At 35.5% G+C, this 21,441-nt stretch overlaps 1 protein-coding gene across 1 annotated transcript in view; it reads right to left on the bottom strand.

The window, feature by feature from the left end:
* VPS8 (VPS8 subunit of CORVET complex) overlaps nt 1–21,441 on the bottom strand; it is a 261,129-nt gene that overhangs the window by 50,426 nt on the left and 189,262 nt on the right. The window contains exon 45 of the mRNA XM_054585065.1: nt 3,820–3,873. Within this exon, the coding sequence (XP_054441040.1) occupies nt 3,820–3,873 (54 nt within the window). The remainder of the gene's footprint in view (nt 1–3,819; nt 3,874–21,441) is intronic.

Here is a 21,441-nt window from a genome sequence, read left to right as displayed (position 1 = left end):
TTACTATTTAGATTCTATTAAGAAGAAATTTTACATACATAAGATCAATGATACACAAATTTTATATGATACATGACAAAATATTTCTACTACAAAGCTTTGTAAAAGAGTATCTAAAATGCAAAATACTTATGTTGCAAAAAGATGTTTTGTGTACATGCTCACAGAATCTGCCAGACTCTGACATGTGACAGCAAAGCACAAGAGTGACAACTAGCTCGGAAGTTAAGCAGAGTTCTACGCAACACAGCTTCTGTGTCCTCAGCACTTGAATCCAGCTCCTGGCTGGGCCAATAATGACAGCAGAGTCACCAAACACTATTTTCAGTTTCTGGTCAACAGAGAATTTTTGGCTTAAATCAAAATATTACTGCTCCTTTGTGTTTCTTACACATGTCACTTTGGCAGTCACTCTATTCCACAGACACTGCTGGTGCTTCCATCTGTCAATACAGCTCTGGGAAGAGAGACTGCAGCTCCAGGATGACAACCTGAATTTACATGCAGATGTTCATACGTATGCACACGCAAACTCAGACCCACAAAAATACATACCCAACTAAGGAAGTAACAATTAGGTGCCAAGTTTCACGTGAATGTCACTCGGGAGTATTGCTGATGATGAGCTCAAACAGTAAGGAACTAACCGTGCGCGGGGACTACAAGCCTGTGACAGCAACAATGCTTCATTTGTTCATTTTCCATCCAGGTCAGAAACACCCCCCCGCGCCGCCCCCCCCGCCCCGCGCCATTAACTTCTCATAAACAACATGAAATCCTGTGGAATCTCTTTCATATCTCTCTCATTCACTCAACTATTGAGTGACTACTTTGTTCTACATGTAGGGCTACAACAGGAAACAAGGCTGAGGTGGTTCCTGCCCTCAAAAGGCATACAGTCTAGCGGGGTATACATGTAAGTAAAAAAGGAAGGTAAGTATGTTGGTTGGACCTAGTTCAGGTGCCGCAAGAGATCAAAAATGGAAAGACATCAAACTCAAACTTAGGGTGTCAGAAAGGATTTTGAAGAGAAACATAACTAATATTTGAATTTATTTTCCCATCTCTTCATTCCTTTACATAGGTTAAGGACCTTTTTTCTTACTTGGACAACTCTCCTTATTCTTCTAATTTGTCTTTTTGCCTCTAAACTCATCTTTGACAGAAACCCTTATCCTCAAGATAAAAAGCAAACGTCACAGACTGGGGCTCTTCGTGATCTGGGCTGCCATTTATTTCACCAGGCTTTGTATGCTCCTACATTTAGGACGTACAGAACCACCCTCATTTCCTGAAGAGTGCTGTATTCACTCATATCTGCCTGGGGTACCTTCTCCCTTGGGTTTCAAGGTTAGATTGAGCTTTACCTCCCTTGGGAAGCCTTCCCTAACCTTTTAGTCTGGGTGAGGCACTTGTTATAATGTATATTTTGAAGATATTCTAGACACCTTAAACAGTGTGATATTAAGAACATGCTATTTAGTTTAGGCTTCAACTCAGGGGTGATCAGTGGCCTTAACCAAGAATCTGTATTTCAGAGATTGCCAGCTACCATGAACTCCTAAAGGCAGCTGTCAAAAGCCCTCCAGCTGTTCAAATATTGACCAACACCTAAGACTGCTCATTAGCTCAAAAATAGGAGTTTTTCTACTGGTAAAATTAATGGCTTGTTAATCAGAATGGTAAATATTAGAAATGGACCTCACTGTTAAAATAAAAGGTATTCAAGATATGAATACTCTGCTTCTATAACATTGCTGTATCTCTGACAGACACCTAAAATGACAGACAGCTAGTACATTATAAAATTTAAAAAACAGGTTGTATGAACCTATTTCTAAGTGAATATGAATTTTAATAAACATCTATAGGTATGGTAAAATTTGCTTTTATTATAATCTAGTAACAAGGTGGTAAGGGGCAGCTAACCATTTCTCAAACTTCTTCTCTAGACTCTTTAGCATAAAGCACATGTGTGTGGTACTAAATGAGCTCAGCCATTTCAAAACAGAGCCTCCCCGCTCCACTGCTGTAGCGCCTGCGTATCTGCTATGACACATGCCAAGCCACATGGAAATCGTCAGTGTAGCTGCCTGTCTGCCGTTCCCTCCAATACTGAGGTCCTTGAGAATAAGGATTGTACTTTTCACCTCTGTAGTCCATTTCTGAGCTTAGTGTCTAGTATAAAGAAATACTTGCTGAGTGACAATAATATATAAGTAGCATAATAAAGATATCTGAGTAGGAGCTTGGAGATGTGTTTTAATACTAGTTCCAACAACAGCCGAGTACTCCATATGTGTCAATAATTTGCTGAGTACTTAATACATGTCAAGCACAGTATTATGGATGTAAATAGTGCCTCATTCAATCTTCAGGACAACTGAGAGAGATAGCACCATCATTTTACAAAGGAAGAAAGGGAGAGTCTGGCTTGCTCAAGATTATTCAGATAAGTAAGTAGAAAAGTCAATCTTTGAACCCGAGTCTGGTTGAATCCAAAGTACATGTTTTTAACCTCTGCTTTAGAAGTGTGTCCCATGGCTAACATTTGAGAGCTTAGGTAAAAAACAAAAATTCCGTTTGGATTCCAATATCCTCATTTATTTACTAAATTACTAAATTACTTAAGCCCTTTCTAGCTCCTCATGTTACCACCTCAGCCTTGCCTGCCTGTCTTGACAAGAGTGAAAGAAATTTTCATGGGCAGCTTGTCATAGAGCTTGTCAGACAACATTTTGTTCTCATTCTTTTTTCTCTCTTTTGAAAATGTCTCAGGGGATTCTGAAGGCAGAGATAAGGGACCCATTGTTGGCACACTGCTCTGAAGCTAGAATCTGCTGTTAGTCAATAGAGGCAGCAAGTTGTCCTAAAACCTTTGATGACATGGATGCTAGCTGAAATTGTGAGGGAAAAAAAGCAAGGAAAGAAAACCTACAATCAGGGATACTTAAACTACTAGAGTAATAAAAATGGTAAAAACAAACAAATAAAAAACAAAAAAACACATAGCGTTCTGACTGGTGTTGCTCAGTGGGTAAGGGTGTTGTCTTGTAAACTGAAAGGTCACAGGTTCAATTCCCCAAAAGTGCACATGCCTGGGTTGCAGGCCAGGTCCCCCGTTGAGGGTGTGTGTACGAGAGGCAATTGATTGATGTTTCTCTCGCATATCAACGTTTCTCTCCCTTTCTTTCTCCCTCCCTTTCCTGCTCTCTAAAAATAAATAAATACAATCTTGAAAAAAAGTAAGAAAACAGCAAAAATGTCAATCTGTTTACCACATTTCAATTGTACTGTTGTAGCTGATAAAGGGAAGGATTTTAGTGGTTCTCTGGACATCACCTCGGGGTTGCTCACACCTTATCTGTGCCACAAAGTTTACAGTCAGGGATTGAAATAACATAGATAGTTCAATCCCACAAGTACTCAATGAGGACTTTATGTGGCATGTGCTGCAACGTTACTATTTCCAACCAGTTTTTTTTTAGGCTCAGCTATCTACACAGCTTTCCTCCTTAGAATAGATTTCATTTGCTACCACTCACTGATACCAGGATATGTACGTGCTAGAGATGATGTGAATTCTAGAAAAAGAAAAAAGTAAGTCCCTAGTTGCCAGGAGACTGATGTTAGGCTCAACCCCCATGTGGCTTCTCTGGAAGAGGTAAGGAGTCCTGGTGATATGTCATTAAGGCAACCAATCAGAAAGAACCTTTGATGGCATTAAGATGATTAAAAATCACAGTCATTTTGAGAAAATTGTTCAACAGGGGAGAATAAACACACAGAAGGAAGTTGTTTTTTGCCTTTAAAACTTACTTTCTTAACAGCAGGATCCCCTTTGGATGGATGACAGGATGGGGACACTTTTACCTGGAAAAAAAGGCAAACATTTTAATATCCTCTAAGTTATAGTCTACTTTTATTTGACCTACACTCAAAATAATTCAACTAGAATTGGTGTAACCGAGATAAAACAGACATTTTCAGAGTAACAATGAAAATATTTTTTTAAGTCCCTTTGAAATATGATTAGGGAAGAAAAGTGGAACAGATGGTCCAGATTGGTTTTAACCAAATGGTGAGAACCAAATAGATAAAGATTTTTGTTGATAATATTAATCAACTGATACAACATGCAATAGTAAGCATTTCTGGTTGAGGCCAAAGCCAAGTACCCTTTGTGATGTAATATCCCTTTTAAGCAAAACATGCATAAAAGAGTTTGATAATAATAATGAAGAATTTATATAAAGTATCAGCCAACCATAGCAAAAGGATGCTCCCCCAGGGAGCAAAGACTCATGGTATAGAAAAATCTTCAAATATTTGAAAGGTGAAAAGAGACTGTCATATGAGGTAAAAGAGCAAAACCCAACTACATGCTGCCTGCAAGAAACATACTTTAAATACAAAAGCACATACATTAAAAGCAAAAAGACTGGAAAGATATACCATAATAGCACTAGATTTCAGAGCAAAGATTATTACTGGGAATAAAGATGATCATTTCATAATAATAAAGGAGTTAAGTCACAATTCTAAACATCTATGCATCTAATAGCTTAAAAGTACATAATACAAAAACTAATGGAACAGCAAGGACAAATAGATTTTATAATCAGAGATTTCCATACCTCTCTTTTAATAAATGAGAAAACAAGTAGGCAGATAACCAGAAAGCATAAACCCAATTAACAAATGAGCAAAGGACCCAAACAGACATTTTCCAAAGACATACAAAATGCCAACATCTGTGCAAAAAGATGCTCAATCAGGGAACTGCAAATCAAATCCACAATGAGATATCGCCTCATACGCGTTAGGATAGTTTTTATAAAACAAACACGAGATAACAAATGTTGGCAAGGATGTGGAGAAAAGGGAATGTATTGGGAAGAGGGATATATTGGTGGGAATGTAAATTTAAGTACTGTCATTATGCAAACAATATGATGGTTCCTCCAAACATTAAAAATTAAACTACTATATGATTCAGCAATCCCACTCCTGGGTATATATCTGAAGGAACAGAAATCAGTATCTTGAAGAGATATCAGAACACCACATTCAGGCAAATGTGCAAATAACCTAAGTGTTCATAATAGCTAAGATATGCAAACTAAATGTTCATCGGTGGATGAATAGAGAAGATATGATATACATATATACAGTGGAATATTATTCAGTCATTAAAAGAAAGAAATCCTACTATTTGTGACAACATGGATGGACCTTGCATGCTAAGTGAGATAAGTCAGACAGAGAAGGACAAATACTACATGATATCACTTACGTGTTGAAGCTAGAAATGCCAAACTCATAAAAACAGAGAGTAGAATGATGGTTACCAGAGGCTGGAAGGTGGGGGACCTGGGGTGATAGTGTGTAAGGGCACAAGCTTTCAACTAGTAAATAATTAAGTTTGGGAGATCTAAGGCAAAACATAGTAACTTACACTGCGTAGTGAACAATACTGTATTATAAACTTCAAAGTTGCTAGGAAACTAGATTTTAACTGTTTTCAATACAAAAAATATAGTTATGTGACATGATGTTAGCTAATGTTACTGTAGTAATCATATTGAAATATATGTGTATCAAACGAACATGTTGCACACCTAAAACTACATAATCATGTCAATTATATCTCAATTAAAAATAAAAAAAGATATAGAAGACTTAAGCAATATAACTACCTTAATCAGATGGACATTTAACAGAACACCTCCCTCCCAATAAAAGTAGAATACATATTCTTTATAGGTACACATGGATCATTTACCAACTTTGACTGTTTTCTGACAATAAAACAATTCTCAATAATTAAAAGAATTCAGTCACACAAAGAATGGTTTCTGACCAAAACAGAAGTAAGTTAGATCAATAACAGGAAGATCTCTGGAAAAATTCCCAAATTATTTAGGGACTAAATAACACACTTCCAAATAACCCATGGATAAAAGAAAATTAGACCCTAGAAACACACAACCTACCAAGACTGAATCATGGAGAAACAAGATACAAACGGGCCAGTAACCAGTAAGGAAACTGGATCAGTTATCAAAAACCTCCCAGCAAAAAAAAGTCCAGGACCAGATAGTTTCATTGTTGAATTCTACCAAACACTTAAAGAAGAATAAATGTCAATCCTTCTTCAACTCTTCTAAAAATTGAAGAGGAGGGAACACTTGCAAACTATTTTAGGAGGTCAGAATGACTCTGATACCAAAGCTGGACAGGATACCACAAGGAAACAAAACTATAGGTCAATATCCCTGATGAACATAGATGCAAAAGTCCTCAATAAAATACTGGCAAACTAAATTCAACAGCACATTAAAAAGATCATCCATCATGATCAAGTGGGATTCATCCCTAAGAGGTGAAGGAGGGCTCAACATACATAAATCAATAAATGTGATACAGCGCATTAACAGAATTAAGGAAGAAACCCACATGATCACTTCAAATGATGCTGAAAAATCTTTCAGCAAAATTTAACACCATCTCATGATAAAAACACTCAACATACTAGGATTAGAAGGAAACTACCTCAACATAATAGAGGCTACACACACACACACACACACACACACACGTGCGCACACGCGACTAATATCATACTCAATGCTATAAGATTGAAAGTTTTTCCTCTAAAATAAGAAGACGTGCCACCTCCATTTAACACAGTATTGTAAGTCCTAGCCAGAGCAATTAGGCAAGAAGAATAAAAGGCATTCAAATTGAAAAGGAAAAAAAGTAAAATTATCTCTATTTTCAGATAACATGATCCTATATGTAGAAAACTTTGAATTTAGATCCCCAAAAATAACCTGTTAGAACTAATAAACAAATTAAGCAAAGTAGCATGATACAAAATCAACACACAAACCTGTTTGTGTTCCTATACACTAACAATGAACAATCTGAAAAGGAAACTGAAAAAATAATTTACCATGCCATCAAAAAGAATAAAATACTTAGAAATAAATTTATCCATGGAGGTTTTGACTTATACACTGAAAACTAAAAACATTGCTAAAAGAAATTAAAGACAAAAATATATAGAAAAACATCCCATGTCCATGTTTTGGACGATTTATGATTATTACAATGTCCATACTACTCTCCAAAGCAGTCTATAGGTTCAATGCAATTCCTATCAAAATCCCGATGGCATTTTTTCTGCATAAATTAAAAAAAAATCCATTCTAAAATTTGTATGGGAACAATCTTGAAAAAGAACAAAGTTAGGGGTTTTACACTTCCTGATTTCTAAACGTCACTACAAAGCTACAGTAATCAAAACAGTGTGCTATTGGTGTAAAGACAGACACACAAACCAAATACAATAGAATACAGAGACTAACAAACTGAATCCAATAGCACATCAAAAGGGCCATACTTTGTGATCAAGTGGGATTCATCATATATATGGTCAAATGATTTTCAACAAGGGTACCAACACCATTTAATGGGGGAAAGGACAGTCTTTTTAAGCAAAACTGATCCACATGTAAAAGAATAAGCTGGACCCTTACCTAACACCATATACGAAAACTCAAAATGGATCAAAGACCTAAATGCAAGAGCTGAAGCAATAAAACTCTTAGAAGAAAACATAGCATGCACACAAAAAAACTCATGACATTGGGTTTAGCAATGATTTCTTGGATATGACACTAAAGGTACAAGCAACAATAATTTAAATATCAGGCAAATTTGACTTCATCAAAAGTAAAAACTTACGTGTACCAAAGGACATTATAGAGTAAAAAGGCAACTCACAAAATAGAAAAAAAAACAAAACTGCAAATGACATAACTGATAAAGAATTAATATCCAGAATATATAGAGAACTAAAACTCAAAAACAAACAATCCAATTAAAAAAATAAGCAAAAGACTTGAATAGACATTTCTTTAAAGAAAACAAAAAGATGGCCAATAAAAACATGAGAAGATCTTTTAATCATTAGTCACTCATGAAACGCAAATTAAAAACACAATGAGATACCACTACACACCTGTTAGAATAGCCGAAACTAAAAAGACTGACTATATGAAGGATGTGGAGGAACTGGAACCATCATATACTGCTGGTGGGAGAGTAAAATGGTGCGACCATTTTGGAAAACAGTTTGGCAGTTTCTTAAAATAATAAACATAATTTTTCATATGAGTCAGCCATTCCATTCCTAGGTATTTACCCAAGGGAAATGAAAGTATACTCCGTACAAAGATTTGTACACAAATCCTCATAACAGCTTTATCTGTAATAGCCAGAAACTAGAAAAGTCCAAATGTCAATCAATAGGTAAAATAATAAATTATGGTATATCTATAACACGAAGCATTATTCAGCAGTAAAAAGGAATGAACTCTTATTACAACAATGTCTATGAATCTCAAATAATTATGCTAAATGAAAGAAGCCATATCAAATATGCTTCAATAAAGCATTTAAAGAAATTTGTTGAATACAGCTAAAATGATGTTTCTAAAGAAATGTATAGCTTTTTGTGCTATACTGGAAAATAAGAAAAGTTTAAAATAAAGGACTTAAGTTTCCAATTTAAGAAGCTAGAAAAAGATCACAGTAAAACCAAAGTAAAAGAAAGGAAGCAATAAGCAGAAATAAAAAAAGAGAGAGAAAATTAACAAGGCTGCCAAGGTTGGTTCTTTGGAAATACCTACAAAATTGGTAAACTGCTATGTAGATTGATGAAGAAAAGGAGAACTCAGTTACCAATATCAGGAATGAAAGAGAATATATTACTATATGTAACATTACTTACAGACATTAAAAAGACAACAAGATCCTAATATGAACAATTTTATGCCAATAAATTTGGCAAATTAGAAGGACACATTCCTTGAAAAACAACTTAAAAATGGACTTAAAATGAAACAGAAAATATGAATAGCGCTATATTTATTAAAGAAATTAAATGTTACCAAATCTGCCCACAAAGAGAATTCCAAGTTCAAATGATTTCAACAGTGAATTCTAGCAAATATTAAGTACGCAGACACTAATACATGAAATCAGAATGTCAACTTATTAATATCAAGGAAAAATGAAATTATTATTAGAAGTAACTTGGTACTAACCACCATTTGTCTAGAATGATGAAAAAGAGGTATAAGTATTAGATAAGCAACTGGACTCAAGTTCTTAAGCCTCTTCCAATTCTAAAAGTCAAATACTAAGAGCCTTCAATAGAGATGATGAAGACATTTCCTATCACTGTGGCATCAAGCTATTCAATTAGGACCACGTTGCAGACTTTTTTTGCCTTTCCCCTCTGACTTTCAGAATAACTTTAGAAAACATACCTCAGCTCAGGGATTGAAACTGCTGGCTGTCCAGGCTGTCCTTTCAGATTTAGCAGATCTGCAAAAATTAGACTTGGCAGTCTTTGCTCTAACATACCATGACATTAATACTCTGGAATTTACTCCAGATGTATGATGTAGCTTGCTAAACATGATCCAATTTTAACTCCTGGTATGCTCTTTTTGAAAAGGGAGAAAATAGATTTTCAAAGCGAAGTAGATATTTAAGCTTAAAAAAAAAAAAGACTCTCATGAAAGAATCCGCAGACTTTTTAAAAACAAGCCAAGAACTAGATGTGGTGCTGGACAATTTATCTGAGAAAGCTGTTCTCTGGAGATTAAGCCAGAGTGTTTGAAGTGGCAACAGAAACGGTTCAGTATTGCTCATGAAAGGTCTTATTTTTCATTTAACAGGATTCTTTTGGAAATGCCTCAGGCAATGTAGCATAAAAGAGACACTTTAAATCCAGGTGTGCAGACCCTAGATCTGGGGAGATGGCTGATATATTAAGCTCTGGCATTAATAATAATGCTGAACTTTGGTAATCTTTGATAATAAAACGATTCCTATATTAGAGAAGCAATCTGACCTGAAGTTTAATAGCAACAGAAAAACCTTATTGCCTGGATTAAAAAAAAAAACAACAAACAAGCCTTGATTTTTTTGATTACAAAAAGAATATATGATTACTAATGGAAATTTAGAAAATACAAAAGATCAAAACAAAACAAATCACAATCCAACTACATTAGCAATAACTACTATTAACATTTGCAATCACACTATTTTGTTATATTTTCATGTTACATGTTGAGAATGTTCATTTCACCATATCAATATTCTTTAATAACATAATCTTTCATTGCTATATAGGAGCCCATTCATTGTATAAACATATCATACTTAATCTAATGAATTATTGGGAGGCTACTGAAACATTTATGTTGTTTTCAACTTTTTATATTATTAAAAATTCTGTCATAAACATCCTTGTATATAACACTTGGCATACATTCTTCATGTATTATTTCCATTGCACAGATCCTTACAGATCTCTGCTTCTCAAGGTGTAGACATTTAAAAATACATACCACCAATTTTTCTTCTGACAAGTAAGATGGATCTACAAACCTTTTCCTATAATTCTGAAATCTAAAATGCTCTAAAACCAAAAGGATTCTTTTTAAAACCTCTTGGCACCAAAAGTCATCTACCTGAGAGCAGCACCTGACCGGAACTTTAGTGAGACTCTTTATGGTCTTTATTTATCCAACATAAGCATTTGGTTATGGGATGCTACACTAGATGCCACTGGGAATGTTATTTAATATACAATATATGCCCCATATTACCTTTATTTTAGCACTTCAAAGATGACATTTTACTATCCTCTGGATTCCCCCATTTTATTAAAATGATAAGTCATCCATCATTATTATTTTCTATCTTTGGCTGCTTTAAAGATTTCCTCTATCTTTGGTTTCAGCAGTTTGACTGACTATGATGTATCTGCGTGTGATTTTCTTTGTATTTATTCTGTCAGTGATTTGCTGAGCTTTTTGGACATGTGGGTTGATTTTTTTTTTTTTTCACCAAATGTGGGAAAATTCCAGGCATTACTAGGTCACCCCATTGCCACTTCTCTCACTCCTTGCTTTCTGGAGCTCCCACAGCATATATGCTGGAATTCTTGATATTGTTTCAGTTAGGATTATTTCTATCAAACTATCTTCAAATTCACCGATAACACTTGTATCAGTGTTAAAATGCTGTTGATATCTAACAAACTTTTCATGTTTTTAGCTCTAGAATTAACATTTCATTTTATTTTACAGTTTCCATTTATCTGCTAAGATTTCCCCATATGTTCACTCATTCTGCTGATCTTTTCCTCTAAATCCTTTAACGTATTTCTAATTTCTATTTTAAAGTGCCTGACTGCCAATTCCAACATGTGGCTCATTCATAGATCTGCTTCTATTGATGCTTTTCCCCTTATTTTGAGTTATATTTTCCCCCTTCTTCCCATTGATCCTATGATAGTGTGAGCTTCGGTTTTGATAGACAGGATTTATTTTGCTTTTGCCTTTAGTCTTGGGGCAGCGCTTAGTCCTAGAGCACAGTCCTTCTACAGTTTCAGTTCAAAATGTGAGACGTTCCAGTTCCCCTATTTGGCAAGACTTGCACTCAAAACAACAATATGCATCTGCTGAAATGAAATCTCTGCTCAAGTCTTGAGTTCTTCTGATGCTACTTTCTGCCTGGTTTCTTGGAGCATTATTGTGTATGTGTAATTTTGAAACTTATAAAAAGATTTGGAGCTCCCTCTTCCCTGGCATCTTGCTTTCAGAGATTTCCCCCTCAATTTGCAGCTTTCAGAGATTTCCCCCTCAATTTGTTTTGGTATTGACCTCTGACCACTGTTTCTTCATCTCAGAACGCTACTTTCTGTTTAAGCTCTTTTCCCCTAGTAGTACTCCAAGGCAAACTGAACAGTGAGCCAAGGAAAAAAGCTGGTTAACTGTTGAGCCCCTCTAGGTTGCTTGCCTTCTTTAAGGTTTGTGTACTCTAAACAATGTTTTCTGTATTTAAAAAAAAATTTTTTGTCTAGAGCAGTGGCCACCAACCTTTTTCAGCACCATGGACCAGTTTCAAGGAAGACGGAGGCGGGGGGTTTTTGTGTGTGGAGGGATGGGGCAAGGGAGGACGAAGGATCTGGAGGTTGGGGATCCCTGTTCTAGAGCTTATCTTGTTATGGACAGAAACACTGTCCAATACAGGCTACCCAGTCATTACTGGAGTTTAAACTCTGTATTACGTTTCTTCAGGGGTTTTTTTTTTTTGTATTATTCTTACCTCTACTTCTTTCAGAATTCCAATTACACACATATTTTGCTACCTGAAGGTGTTTCATAGTTCACTGATTCTTTATTCATTTCTGTTCAGTCTTTTTTCTCTCTGTATTTGATTTCGGATAGTTTCTATTGCTAGATAACCAAGTTCATTAATCATTTTTTCTCCAATATCCATTGTGCTGTTAATCCCATCTAGTGTGCTCTTTATCTCAGCCATTGTAGTTTTAATCTCTAGATGTTCACTTGGGTTTTTATAACTTCTGTATCTATATTTAACAGGTTAAATCTTTCCTCCAGCTTCTAGAACATATGGAGTACAATTATAATAACTATTTTAACATTCTTCTCAACTAATTTTATCATCTATGCTATTTCTTGGTCTGTTTCAACTGATTTTCTTAAAAGACAATTTTTTAGAGTAGTTTTATGAAAGTACAGAGATACTGCATCTATCCCATACTGCCACATATGTGCAGCTTCCTCTCTTATGAAGACCTCCCTTCAGAGTGGTACATTTGTTACAACTGACGACAAATTACACTGATACATCATTATCACCCATAGTCCACAGTTTACATTAGAGTTCACTCGTGGCATTACATTCTTTGGGTTTGGACAAATGTATAATGACATATATACATGACCATAGCATCATATAAAGTATTTTTCACTGCCCTAAAAATCCTCTTGAGTTTCATTTATTCATTCTTCTCTTCCACTATGCCCTGGTAACCAATGATCATTTTACTGTCTCCATAGTTTTGCCTTTTCCAGAATGTCATATAGTTGATTTTTCTCTCCTCTTTATGACTTGCATTTTCCTGCTTTCTGGCATGACTTAAAATTTTTTAACAAATGCCAGACATAGTGATTTTTACCTTGTTGGTAAAATATGTTTCTAAGCCTTAATATATTCTTGAACTTTGTTCTGGGATGTGGCTAACATACTTGGAAATGTGATCTTTTCAGGTTTTGCTTTTAAGCTTTGGTAGGTGGGATAAGAATAGCAGTTAGTCTAGGGTTAATTTTTCTCCTAATACTGAGGTCAAGACCTTACTTAATACTCTCAATGCTGCTCTGTAAATTTTGAAGCTTTCCAGGACGGCATTATTCCTCATCCTATATGAATCTGGAGCATGGCTACTGTTAATCCTTTTGGGTGCTTCTTTTTCTGTCCTTGAGTAGTTTCCTTATGTACATGAGTGGGTTACTATGTAACTTTATACTCAAAGCTGCCTTCAGCACATCTCTGGAGCTTTCTCTGTGCATGGCTCTCTCCTGCCCAATACTCTGTCCTGCGAACTCTAGCTATCTTGCCTTCCCTGGATTCCCAGTTCTGTTGCCTCAACTCAGTGAGACTAAGTTCTGCTTCCATCCCCGCTCCTTGCACCACGGCTTGGAAACTTCCTTCCAGCAGTAATTTGGGGTTACTTCTAGGTTTACATAATTTGTTTCTTATCTCTCCAGAGTCACTCTCCTTTACTATCTGAGGTCTAACGTCTTGAAGACCATTGTTCCGTATAATTTGTCCACTCTTCGCCAGCAAGAAACTTCAAATGCATCCTCTTAGAGATGGAAACCCCTGTAATACTTTTTATAAAAAATTAAAAATATTCTGAATTCTAAAACATATCTGGCTAAAGGGATTTGGATAAGAGATTGTGAACTTTACAAATATGTATTCCCATTAGCGGTGCATTAAAGTGTCCGTACCCTCACATCCCTATCAATATAAATGCATATGTATTCTTAATGTATGGTAGTTTAGTATGTATTTTTAAAAATTTGCCAGTTATTTAATAAGTAAAAAAAAAGGCACCATATTACTGTTTTAACCTGTATAGCTTTGATTACAGATAAAGTTAAACATTTTTTAAAACTTAATTGGATAATGGACTTTTTTTTAATGCCCTTTGCCCATATTTCTATCAAAGCTTTTGTTCTATATAAAGACTGAAAACACTTTCTTGATACTATTGTCATCCTTGGTCTCTTAGACACAAGCCTTGTCTGGACCAAAGGGAAGCGAACAAATTTATAGGATGTTAAGAATCTGATTGCTACATTGCTCTAGCAAAGAGGTGAAGACTTGCCTGGTAACAGAGATGTTACTGTCTATCCATTTTCCACATTTACAATACATCATATCAATCCCTTCTTAAACCCTTCCTGTTTTCACTTTAAGAATACAAGCTAAACTCTGCCAAAGTCTTTTTTTAAAAAAATGATTTTATTTATTTATTTTTAGAGAGAGGGGAAGGGAGGGAGAAAGAGAGGGAGAGAAACATCAATGTGTGGTTGCCTCTTGCCCACCCCCAACTGGGGACCTGGCCTGCAACCCAGGCACGTGCCCTGACTGCAAATCAAACCGGCAACCCTTTGGTTTGCAGGCCAGCACTAAATTCACTGAGCCACGCCAGCCGGGGCTCTGTCAGTTATAGGCTATTCAGGATCTGGCCCTGACTATCTCTTCATCATTCCTTGCCATGTTCCCCTTTAGTCACCGTTCTATCTACTGATCTTTCTTCAGTTCCTTGAACAAGCTCCTCACTTCCCTCCTCAGTACCTTTGTGCTTATAGTTCTTTCCATGGCTGATACCTTCTTATCTTTCAGATCTTAGTTTAAACATCAGCTCTGCAGATAGACATTCCCTACCACCCAATCCAAAGTAGGTTCCCCCTCATGTTATTCTTCCCATAACATTCTCTTCTTTCCCCTATGGCACTCATATACCAATTAAATTTCAAGTTATATATTTGATATATTGTTTGTTTATTGTCTAGCTCTCTTACTAGATTGTAAGCTACATGATGGCGGGAACTATATTTTTTTTGTTCACCAATATATACTTAGTACCAAGAATAGTGTTCAGCCCAAGTTAAATATTGGCTGAAGTAATGAATCACTTAATACTAAAGCATAACAAGATTATTGGAAAATGGGCAAAAGTTTTCTTTTCTCAAATTAATGTTTCTCAAAAACATTAATTTACATTAGAATCATTTATCATCTCTCTGCACTTCTGAGATATATTAATCTTCATTTATTCTGTAAGTTTAATTTAGAACATATTCTTTTGAGAAATGTTGCTATCACCAAAAACTGAAATCTCATTTTTTAGCATTAATTTCAATCTAACATATTTGTAACAGGGAACTAATATTCTTTAAAAATGGACAAATGAGAACAAGGCATTAATACTAGTGTTCCTATTTCATTAAACAGCATGTAAACCAAATCTCCAATTTATAGTGGGAATCCAAAATAAATAAATAAACTATGTAAAATGGTTAATAGGAAATTATTACTGTGAGCATAAATAAATGTCACTTACTGAATAGTTTTCTGGAAGTTTTAAATGCTTCCTTTAACATAAATAATTTTGCCCCAAATTAAAAAAAAATTTTCTTAGACAACTCTAAAAAGAAATAAAAGCCATTCCAAGTACCAGGGAAAATATCAGCTTATTTCATTTAATTAGCTCTTTTTGTGATCATTAAAGGCTGAGCAGGCCTGTATGTTTATTTCTACTCCCTGTCTTCCTCAGATATTTACTGCTCATTGAAAAAAACAAAAAACTCTGATATTTAACTAAAGTACTTGGCTCTCTACTGATAAGGGATGATTTATCCAAATCTGAAATGTAAAGCAATATATTATTTAAAAACTTTCTAATGAGTCTCTAATGCTCTTGTTTCTTGAAGTTTTAAAAGGAATAACAACTTGAATGTTTCTGGTACATGATAATGTGGTAGTTTATTATCAGCTCTCAAGAACTCTAAGCCTTGTTGATACTATTATAATGTTATAGAATCTAGTAAATCTCCAAGGTGTCTTTGAATTTATATCAAGTTGCTTGTAGACCAGGAATTATTATTTTTAAATTGAATAGCAAGTTAATTTCTTTTAATGCTAATCAATAACCATGGTTAGTTGCTACTGTATATTGAATAAAGTAACAATCAAAAGATTAAATTATAGTATAGTACATTATATTATGTTACATTATATTGAAATAATATTTGTTGAGGAAATAGAAAGATGAGTTTGTCAGCGGGAATGAGTCATTCCCATGTATTTCATCTGTGAGTAACATGTAGAGAAAACAAAACAGAGAGATCTATTCTGTGGACCTGTGTTTCAGATTGAATTGCTCTAAAAAACCTGAGAGGGGGGAGAAGAGATAAGCAAAGAATGAAATGAGTCATTTTTTCCTGTTTGTAAAGAAGAAAAGTGCTTATTCCAAAGAAATGCAGGCTTTCTGGGGGAATAACTCCCATCACATCTGTGCAAACCTGTTGGAAGGCACCTAATATGCCAGAGTTATTGGTTATGCATACTAACCAGCTGTGGAAAACAGAAGTGAGAAAAGGAGCAGCAAGAAAAAAGACTTTATCCACCAACATCACAGTTTTGAGGATAACTGTTGCATCCTGTTGAGATGGAGACAGAAACTAAAGAAGTATAAGTCAATCATCATAAGTCCTGGAAAAGGATAATCATAAGTCTTGGAAAAGGATAAAAGAAAAAACTACTTGATAGGAGGATCACATTACAAAGGTAGTGAGAAGCATCAAATGCACTCAGTACCTTCCGGGGATAGCGAGAACAGGTGAAATCTGACTGGCAGTCTCAGCTTGGTTTTAGAGTCACTGGGACCCTCACCTCTGTTCCCCACCACACAAGGGCTAGGAACTTAACCAGAGCTCATAGTCAATAGATTTTCAAAGGAAAATAATCTATGATTATTTTCATAGTCAATAGATTTTCAGCAAAGTACTTTTATGAAATAAAATTTAATAAGAGCTATCATTTTCATTTTATTTTACATTTTTTAATTAAAAATGTGAATGGCTCACACAATGGTAAGAAATTTTAGTTAGTACTGCCAATATGGTATGGATGTATTTTAAAAATCAGCTTTACCATGTTTCAATGCAGCCAGAATGCTAAAAATAGAACAGGTTGGAGGCAGGAACTGCGGGTTAAGATGGTCTTAGAAACTTCAGCTCAAATAGTGGCCATCCCTCTCTGAACTACATACATTTCCTTCCACTGTAAAATAGGGACTATATTACACTTGAAAGTTGTTGTGAATATTAGCATAAACACGTCGCAAGCATATATTTGATAAATTTCATTTCCTCTTTCCTTCTTGTGTTATCAACCTACTACATTTTTTTTTTTACCAAAAACAAGTGAGACAGACAGCTAGAGGAAAATGTAAGAAATCCAAAATAGTTCTCATTTTAGCTTGCTGCATTATTAGGAAGCATCAAACAGAGATTTTCAAGAGGATCTCATCAGTAATGCTACTGGAGTTTCCTAAAGAATGCAAAGGTTGACTCATCTCTCCTGCCCTGGACAATGGGATGGCTTCAGAAATAAAGCTGCCTTTGACATGTACAAACAACTTCAAAATAATTTCCCTTTTCTAGACTTTTTTGAGAGAAAGCAGGAGAAACGACAATGAAATAGATTATTGTCTTTCTTTACTTTATGAAGTGTGGGGACATGGGAACAGGTCAACCAATGTAGTATAAATGGCTTCAAAATTTAACATCAACTCCTGAAAATATTCTCAGCAAAACATGGCATAGAAGGGAACTTCCGCCTATACATAATATAAAGTTCACGCACAAAACACCTACAGTTAATATTATACTCAGTGATAAAAAATTGAACACTTTCCTCAGAAGATCAGCAACAAGACAGGGATGTCTATTTTCACCATTCCTATTCAACACTGTACTGGAGGTCAGCGCAATAATGGAAGAAAAAGAAATAAAAGGCATAAGGTTGGAAAAGAAGAAATAAAAGTCATTATTTGCAGATGATATAATTGTCTATGTAGAAAATAGGAAAGAATCTACAAAAAGTAGTAAAACTAATAAGTAAGCTTAGCAAGGCACTGGTTACTGGATACAAGGTCAATATATAAAAATAAATTGTATTTCTACATTTCAGCAATGAACAATTAGAAATTGAAATATAAAACAGTAAAATATGCAATAGCATCAAAGTCAATAAATACTTAGAAATAAATCTCACAAGACATATATAAATTTATATGCCCAAACTACAAAATACTGATGAAACAAATCATAGAGCTAAATATATTGGGAGATATGTTAATGAACTGGAAGACTCAATATTATTAAGATGTCAATTTCCCCAAATTGATCTATATATTCAACACAATCCCAAAAAAATCCCAGCATGATATTTTGTAGAAATTAACAAAATGATTTTAAAATTTATATGGAAAAGCAAAGGAAGTAGAAGAGTCAAATGTCATAAAGAACAACAAAGTTAGAGGATTCACAGTACCTGATATCCAGATTTACTCTAAAGCTGCACTACTGAAGAAAGGATAGATATATAGAGCAATGAAATAGAATAGGAAGTATAGAAAGAGACCCACACACATACAGTCAATTGATTTTTTGCCAAAGGTACAAGGGCAATTCAATGTATATTCACATGCAAAAGAATGAACTTCAATTCTTATCTCACACCCCAATTAAAAATAAACTCCAAATGGATCAGTGGTTGCCAGGGGTTGAAGGTGTGGGTAAAGGCTGACTATAAAGAACTACAGGGGACTATTAAAGGGCAGGAATTATACTGCTCTAACTGTTGATTGTAAAGGCGGCTGTAAAAACTAGCTGAAAGACAATTTTATTCTTTATAAATTACGTATTAAAACATATAATTACATATATAATATGTATATATGTAATTATATACATATAATATGCAATTGTATTTTTTTACAAAAGGAAAAAATGTCTATTTTAACCTTGCAGGTCTATCTGGGAAAAAAATCTAAATAGTAATATCTAGGCCACAATATGCATGTAATCACAAGTGTTTATGCATAGGATATAACTAAAAGAGGAAAAAAAAACTGAAATGCCCCAAGATGTAATGCCTTAAGTATCTTTATAAATAAAGGTTCCCCATCTGTATTTGGTTTCATCTTGGAAAGATGTTGGAAATCACAAGACCTGTCTTTCCTTCCCTAAATGCAAAGAAGAAAGCATTTTAGATGTATAGTTAACAAAATTTTCAATCTGGAAACCATATTAAACATCTTTACCTTTATGTCCTGCAGACATTCCTAAGCCCAACAGTGAATTCTCTTTTTTGATGTTTGTGCTCATCTTAAACACATCTCAAGTATGTACTCTTTTGTCCATTCCAATTTCTACCATTCTAGAACAAGTTACCACTTCTCTCCTCGAAATTACTTCAATATTCTTGGTCACCCTATTCCATTCCTGCTTCCCTTTCAATTCTGCTGTTTAAAAAAAAAAAACACTACTTAAAAATAAAAAACCTATTATGATCAGATCATACCATTCCTTCTTCAAAACCCTTCAATATCTTCCCTATTTCTTAGGTACAAACATAAAAATAATGTGGTCCCTGTTTTTCTCACTCATTAGCAGTATCTCATACTACTCTCTTTTGTTCACAATATCCAATAATGCTCAATGTCTAGTTCCATGTTCTTTTCTACTTCACAGTAGAGATGCTATGTTTTGTTCCCTCTGCTGGTAACACTCTTCCTCTTGCCTACCCTTGCACTTAAACTTGTCTGGCTTCTTTCTTTCTTTTTCTTCAATGGCAGCTAACATGGCGTTTTTGAGGAAGGCTTCCATAATCTCCCACGTCTACATCAGACATATTGGTTATCTGCTCTTAGAGCATATTCACCTGTAAGTACTTGTGATACAATTTTTAAAAAATTTGGTTTTGTTCCTGGTTCCCGTCACTTAGGTGCTAAATCTCTTGAAATCTAAGTAATAAGAATGTCTTTTGTATGCTAATGAGATTATGGGCATCTGGGGACCCCAACATAGCTTCAGAAGGCAGCTGGTCACCAGAAAGATCAGGCCATGAGAGTTCTACCCTGACCCATCCTCCCCTGCCCCAGCCACCTCTGGGGAGGGGAGGGGAGGGGGGAGAGGGCTAGAGACTGAATTAATCATCAGTGGCCAATATTTAATCAATTATGACTACAATAAAACTTCCATAAAACCCCCTAAATGAGGTTCAAAGAACTTCTGGGCTGGTAAACACATTGGGTACTAAGAAGGCAGTATACGGGGAGAAGGTATAGAAGTGTCCTTTTCCCCCATACCTCACTCTGTGCCTTTGCCCTGCCTGGCTATTTCGGCATTGTATCCTTTATAATAAACAGGTAAATGTAAAGTATATTCTAAGTTCTATGAGTCGTTCCAGTGAACTACTGAATGTGGTCAGGGGATGGGGTGTTGCAGGAATCCCTGCATTTGCCAAGTCGGACCTGAGTGTGGGTACCCTGGACACCTCCTCTGGGACTGGAGGCTAAAGGGTGGGCAGTCTAACGGCAACGAACTCTTGCACCTGGGGTGTCAGACGTTAACTTCTGGCGGTTAGTGTCAGCACTGAATTGACAGAATTGGCGTCAGAAAGAGCTTGGGAACACTTATTCAAAATCTGTTTACAATTTCATTCATTATAAACTCCACAAGGCAAATGTCTTGTCTACTATTGTACAGCTAACACTTACAGTGCCTGACACACTGTTCCATATAGAATGGGGGAATAAATAAATAAGAGTGCTGACCACTGGAGTAAAGGAGTTTTGAACTGTTATCTCTGAGAAACTAGGTAAGGGGGGTTCTGGAGTCTGCCTCTGATACAACACTGAAGGCTGATTAAACAAAGACAGAAAGTCCAACTTTTCACTATGTGTTATTAAGGGTGACCACAGGATAGGGTGGCATACAGAAAACAGCAAATGCGACAGCCCTTCTCACTCTGAAAAGGAAGTAAACTGAGAACAGCACAGTCATGAAGTCATAGCCCTCATAACTCCTCCTCCTCCACACTGAGCCCCTCATGTTGTTAAGTCCTGGTCTCCCAAAAGCTATTAAGCAGTAGAGTTCAAACTCTGTTCCACTGCCTGCTTAAGGAAAAAAAAGGAAGGATGTAAAGTGAGTAAAACTGTATTTAGTACATTGGTCAGATTCCAAAGGCAGTGACAGTTCCTCACATGAACACTACTGCATGAAGTTCTTTGAAGAAAGTTACCCAGCTGAGCAAACCATGCACAGAACACCTGTGTATGTACTCTGTCCATGAGCCCTACTTAAAAGTGATAACTCTGCATGCTTTGGCACATAGGTCCTCATTAGTGCTAGAGCATTTGCACTTGTTGACCTCTTTGTCAAAGGATCTTAAGCAGGCTGA

Source organism: Pteronotus mesoamericanus, unplaced genomic scaffold (assembly GCF_021234165.1).
Source record: "Pteronotus mesoamericanus isolate MK-2021 breed Mesoamerican mustached bat unplaced genomic scaffold, CSHL_Meso_final contig_82, whole genome shotgun sequence".
NCBI lineage: Eukaryota > Metazoa > Chordata > Mammalia > Chiroptera > Mormoopidae > Pteronotus > Pteronotus mesoamericanus.
This window is presented reverse-complemented; position numbering and strand designations above follow the sequence as displayed.